General features: G+C 32.5%; 1 protein-coding gene across 1 annotated transcript; it reads left to right on the top strand.

Moving 5' to 3' along the window:
• The first annotated feature begins 4552 nt into the window (after window positions 1–4552).
• LOC123630619 (olfactory receptor 5K1) lies at window positions 4553–5619 on the top strand. The gene has a single exon (XM_045540422.1). The coding sequence runs from the start codon at window positions 4632–4634 to the stop codon at window positions 5595–5597; it is 966 nt and encodes a 321-aa protein (XP_045396378.1). The 5' UTR covers window positions 4553–4631; the 3' UTR covers window positions 5598–5619.
• Window positions 5620–6288: the final 669 nt, after the last annotated feature.

Below are 6288 nucleotides of genomic sequence, written 5' to 3'. Positions count from 1 at the left end.
ACAAATACTGAGACTTGAGAGGTGTTATATGGATAACAAGAGCTTGGGAGGTTGGGAAGAAAACAGACAGGTCTGTCCTAGAGAAGCTGGATAGACCCTGGTGTGGCCATTAAAGGAAGGGTAAGATAAAGGCAAATGGAGGGACGTTGTGAAGCTAATATAGAAAAGGCAAAGGCACAAAATGAAGAATGAAAGTGTCTTATTCAGAGAACCATGAAGAGAAGTGTTTGGCTTAGGGTTGGTACATGAGGAGGGCAGAATACAAGGAAATGAAGTGAACTTGAATGACGAAGAGTTCAGAAAGCCAAGATAAGTCATTAACCAAGCAAATTTAGACTTGAGATTGATGGGCAACCAATCAATCAGTAGTAGTTATAACATTATAAATGATGGGAGAGTCCTAAAAAGGGGAGCATTATTTAAAAAGAAGGCTTTTGGGAAGCTGCTTCTGGATTTGCAAGACAAATTTAAAGGTTTATTTTAGTAACTACAGTAAAAGGTTAAAGACACTATGAATATAACATCAAAGGAAGAGTCTACAAATTGTAAATTGTCATTAAAAACAGGTGGAAAAGGCACTGCTTTTCAACCCCTGCTCACAATAAGAAACATCCTCTCTGAGGCAGCCAATCCTAGCTTGGTTCCTGCTTCCTCCATGAAACCTTTGCTGACTACTGCGGTGGGAACTTTTTCTCCCCACTTAGGAGTCTGTATTCAGATTAGTGACAAAGATAAGTGGTGTGAATTCCAATGAGTGAAAATCAAGCCATGTCTCTTAAAATTTGTTTAAAAATGGGTGTTTGCCTTACTTTTTAGGTCTCAAAGGATACACTTAATTATTCCAATTTAGTATGTCTATAATGTTCAAAGGATTAGGTCTCTCAGGCTGTGCTGTGAAGTCAATGCCAACTAAATCCCCTTGGAGTTATTTCAAGTATTTGAACCACGCTCTACCAGTGGCATAAATATTATCATTGACCTCTTTGTAGAAATATTCTCCTGAATGGCCAAGAGGACAGAGTTCCATTGCTGGATCTACTTAAAAAACTAACATCAGGCAACCAACTGGCCTCTATGAAATACTTATCAGGAAAATCCAGGTGAGAAAGAATTTAAAAGTTATTTTTGCTAGAAATATTAATCTCCTGAAACATTTCTTCGTCTAAGTTATTTAGAGTCTTTTCCTTACTATTCCAATTTTTTAAGATTTTTAAAGTCTTTTTTACAATCTAAAGTATATCTGTGTGAACACTAGACAAATGACTACCATTCACTTGTATCACTTCTGAAATTGAGAGGAGCCTAAATTTACACAAAAATAAATAAGAGCACACTTTTGTAGTAATAACAATATATTAGGGAAGATTTTGAAAGTTCTTTGAATAATGTGGTTGGCCATAGTACTTAACAACTTGATGAAATGAATTATTAACCTCAACAATTAAATCATGTTCAAATTTTTTGTTTGGGTATGCTTATGTATTAAATAAATTATATAAACAAGAACTATAATTTCAAACCAATCTTTTAAACCCCCATTGTAATTTTAGGGAGTTTTTAATTTGTCTTTGAGTCTTAGAGAAATAAAATGTCAATATAAAAGTTATTTCTGTCTGATGAGTTATAATCACCTGAAAATACTGAAGGAAATCTTATGTTATGTGACTTCAAGCTGGCAAGTGTAAGGCAGTTCATAAAAAATTATTCAAATTATGTAGATTTCAAATGTTCTTTTTTAAATATTATTTTAAATATTATTTTTAAAGGCATTATCTCCAAGTAATCTGAGATGTGAAACTCAGCAATAGTTCCAGGGAACCAAAAAAGAAGAGATCTTCCTATATCTCTCCAAAATGCTTTTCCTCTATTCCTGAACTTTGGGATATAAGTATAGTCAATGAATATCCAGAAAGCTGTCAATCTGGAAATGTCTAGGAGGGTCAGCTGACCTTCTAAAGAAAGTGAGTAGCATACAGCAGGCATCTAATAAATATCAAATAAATGAATAAATGACTCCCAAAGTAACAAAAATAAATGAAGATAGATTGAAATAAAATGTTCCCTAATAGGTAATAACTCTGTACCTATGGAAATATCTAAGGAGTAGATAAAGGAAGTTTTAAAAATATTCAAAATTTTAGTAAATGTGAGGACCTTAGCATCTAGGAATACAATGTAAAAGAGAAAAAGCTGACACCAAAGAATTACTACTTCCACAGAGGAACGTGACCTAAAGAATGGATTACCACATATGAATATATTTCTGAATAGTATGAGATGCATGAAAGATTGTCAGCAAATTATTATTATTTATAGCAGCGATGCCATTATTATGAGAATGGAACAAGCAGTTACTCAATATATCCACTGCGACATTATTCACTATAGAATTGTAAAATGCAGAAAACATCACTTGGATCCCCAATGATTATTGTAGATTTATCAAATTACAAAACATAGAAGACCTAAAAGCATTGTATTTTATTTACTGAATAAAAAAGTTTATTTTGTGTAATAGTCACTGTAGAGAATTTGAAATAGAGAAAAATGTAAAAAATTCACCTATAATTTTTATCGCACAGAGAAAACTAGTAGTAACATTTTGATGTTTTTTCATGCCTCTCTTTTTTGAACTTTCGTATGTAAATATTTATTTGGAAATTGGGATTAGGCTATATGTAAAACTTTCTATTTTGTTTTTTATATAATATTTTTCTATTTTGTCATTACAATAAATATTCTAGATAAACACCATTTTCAATGATTGCACAATATGCCATCATATGAATAATTTATATTTATTTTATCATACAAACTAAATGGTTACCACCATTTAAGTGGTTTGAATTTTTCACTATTATAAATGAGATTACAATGGACATCATTTTACATAAATCTTTGTATAAGATTCTAATTATTTATTTCTGATAGATTCATCATTACTGAAAAAAAGGTGTGAACATTGAATAACTATTTTAATCTATTACAAATTATTTTCCAATGATTGCACCAATTTATCCTTCAACCAGCAATGCAGTTAGGTTCCCATTTCACTGTATTCTAGACAACACTATATATTATCATTTCTTTTTAAATATAATTTTGCCATTTGATGGCCAAAATAAATATAGTCTCATAGCGCTTTCAAATGATGTTTTTCTGATTAGTAATCAAGGTAAACATTTTAATTTGTAAGAAAAAAATTATAATTCCTTGATATTTTTATGTTCCTGACATTTACCTCTTTTCTAATGACCATTCCTACTGATTTATATAAGCTCTTCATAGAATACAACTGGAGAAACAATATCCTACTTATCGCATATGATCTCCCAGTTTTTGTTTGACATTTGGTTTTTATTCATGATTTTTGACATATATAAATGAATTTGTCAATTTTTAACCTTTAAGATTTGTCAAATTTCCTGCGACACCATTTGAATTTCTTTAGGCACATACATGCATGAATAATTTCAAATTGTATGCCAAATGGCATTATAAACAACCTGGGAAGATTTTTAGTATAGCCTTTTTCTTTTCTTTCCCTCATTTCTCTCTCCTCCCTGTTTCCGTACACATCACTTTTCCTCCCCACCCTAAAAGGGTAAAATATTTTAAAAATAGGTCCTTTGTTTCTAAATCATTTTATTTTTAAGTGTATACTCTAACAGTATTAGAGATGACAAATTACTAAGAACATGCAACTGAATAGTCTTTAAATTTTTTTTTATGGCAGAAAATACATAATATAAAATTTACTATTTTAACCATATGTAAGAATATAGTTCAAAAGAATTAAGTACATTTACATAATTGTACAACCATCACCACCATTCACTCCAGAACTTATTTCCATCTTCCCAAACTGAAACTCTGTACGCTTGAAACAATAGCTCCACATTCCTACCTCCCTTTGACAACCACCATTCTATATTCTGCCTATATAAATTTGAGTACTCTAGGCATCCCCTGCAAGTGGAATCACAGAATATTTGGCCTTTTTTGCCTGTCTTATTTTAGTTAACATTATATCATCAAGGTTTATCCATGTTCTAACACATCAGAATTTCATTCCTCTTTAAGGTTTAATAATGTTCCATTGTATGTATATACCACAACTTATTTATCCATTCATCTGTCCTTGGACATTTGGGTTGTTTCCAACTTTTGGCTATTGTGAATAATGTGCTATGAGCATTAGTGTATTAAAATGGACTTTAAAGAACATCGTTAATCTCCATACATACAGACATTGAAATTGTTTAGGAACACTGATACACTAATTGCTGACAATTAAATTGTGAATCAGTTTCATCTAACCCATATAGAGAAGTTTTGTACTCTCTATATTTCTCTCAAGGCTGCAAAAGCCATCTTTGAGCACCCAATCTGATGTTCTTTAAAATATGCTGGAAAGATATTCAGTCAATAGCCAAAAAAATAATAGCTTCAGGAGATTGATTCTCCCCCAGGACTAGGCATACACCAAAGTCCACAGGTAACATGTGGAAGCATTGGGAAGATCAGGCCCCCATCCCCCATTTGCAGCCAAAAAGAGCTCAGTAGTTGTTTTAGGCATATTATAAATTAGTACCTTATTTCTCCACAATTTTTTTTCAGAGATATCAGGTATGGCAGAAGAAAATTGTACCATGAAAAATGAGTTTATCCTGGCAGGATTTACAGATCACACAGAGATGAAGATTCTTCTGTTTGTTGTGTTCTTTTCCATCTATCTGATCACCATGGTGGGGAATCTTGGTTTGGTGGCCTTAATTTTTACACAACGTCTTCTACACACACCAATGTACATTTTTCTGGGCAACCTGGCTCTTGTGGATTCTTGCTGTGCCTGTACTATTATTCCTAAAATGTTAGAGAACTTCTTTTCTGAGGACAGAATTGTTTCCCTCTATGAATGTATGGCACAGTTTTATGTCCTTTGCACCGTTGAAACTGCAGACTGCTTTCTTCTGGCAGCAATGGCCTATGACCGCTATGTGGCCATATGCAGCCCACTGCAGTACCACACCAAGATGTCAAAGAAACTCTGCATTCAGATGACCACAGGAGCCTTCATAGCTGGAAACCTGCATTCCATGATTCACGTAGGGTTTCTGTTTAGGTTAATTTTCTGTGGATTGAATCACATCAACCATTTTTATTGTGATATTCTTCCATTGTATAGACTCTCCTGTGTTGATCCTTATGTCAATGAACTGGTACTATTCATCTTTTCAGGCTCAATTCAAGTCTTCACCATAGGTGGTGTCTTAATATCTTATCTCTATATTCTTTTTACTATTTTCAAAATGAAATCCAAAGAGGGAAGGGTCAAAGCCTTTTCTACTTGTGCATCCCATTTTCTGTCTGTTTCATTATTCTATGGATCTCTTTTTTTCATGTACATAAGACCAAATTTGCTTGAAGAAGGGGATAAAGATATACCAGCTGCTATTTTGTTTACAATAGTAGTTCCCTTACTAAATCCTTTCATTTATAGCCTGAGAAATAAAACAGTAATAAGTGTCGTGAGAAAAATTCTGATTAAAAAAACTCAAGAAAAATTGAATCAAATGACATCTACCAATACTTGATGTAAGTACAGCAAAAACTTCCATGCGAAATTACAGAGGAAATGCACAAATTGTATATAAAATATCAATATATCATAACCCATTCAAATTAAGCAGCAATAGGTAAGGGTAAAATACACAGAAAGGAATAAACTATGGTAAATCATAATTCAAAATAACAAAAATCAAATCTAAATTTTGAACGCATTCATGTTACAAGTTAGTATGTTTCTAAGCACAAGGTCTGCATCAGCATCAGGAATGATGAGCATCCAAAAGATAACAACAAAACTGGCAATTACAACCACAGACAATCATTCCATTAAGCATTGATAATCAGTCCACTTTAATAGCCTAGAGTGTGAGCATTCCAGTTAAACTGAAAATGTTTAACGCCATGTGAACAGTCAACAAATAAAATTACTTACAATCATGAGCAACAAAATTGTGGCAAGTGAATTTTGACACAGCAATTTTAATAGCATTGTGGGGACATTATTGTAGTTAGGATAGAGATAGTGCAGAAATGAAGGTGTCAAATAAAAGTGAATATTACATTTGCAAACTAAAGTTCTTATCAAATTAAATTATGAAACAGAGAATGCCAATCTTCAAGAGAAGCTACATTAAGACAGTTTAATCTGCTACCATAACTATATGCATATAGATCCCAATAACATAAAGTTCCAGGTAAACCATTCAAACCTTATAT

The sequence above is a fragment of the Lemur catta genome, chromosome 1 (genome assembly GCF_020740605.2).
Source record: "Lemur catta isolate mLemCat1 chromosome 1, mLemCat1.pri, whole genome shotgun sequence".
Lineage (NCBI taxonomy): Eukaryota > Metazoa > Chordata > Mammalia > Primates > Lemuridae > Lemur > Lemur catta.
Note: the sequence above shows the minus strand (reverse complement) of the source record. Positions and strands in the feature narration are given on the sequence as shown.

Coding starts and splice junctions, on each gene's coding strand:
- LOC123630619 (XM_045540422.1), top strand. CDS start 4,632: ATGGCAGAAGAAAATTGTACCATGAAAAATGAGTTTATCCTGGCAGGA.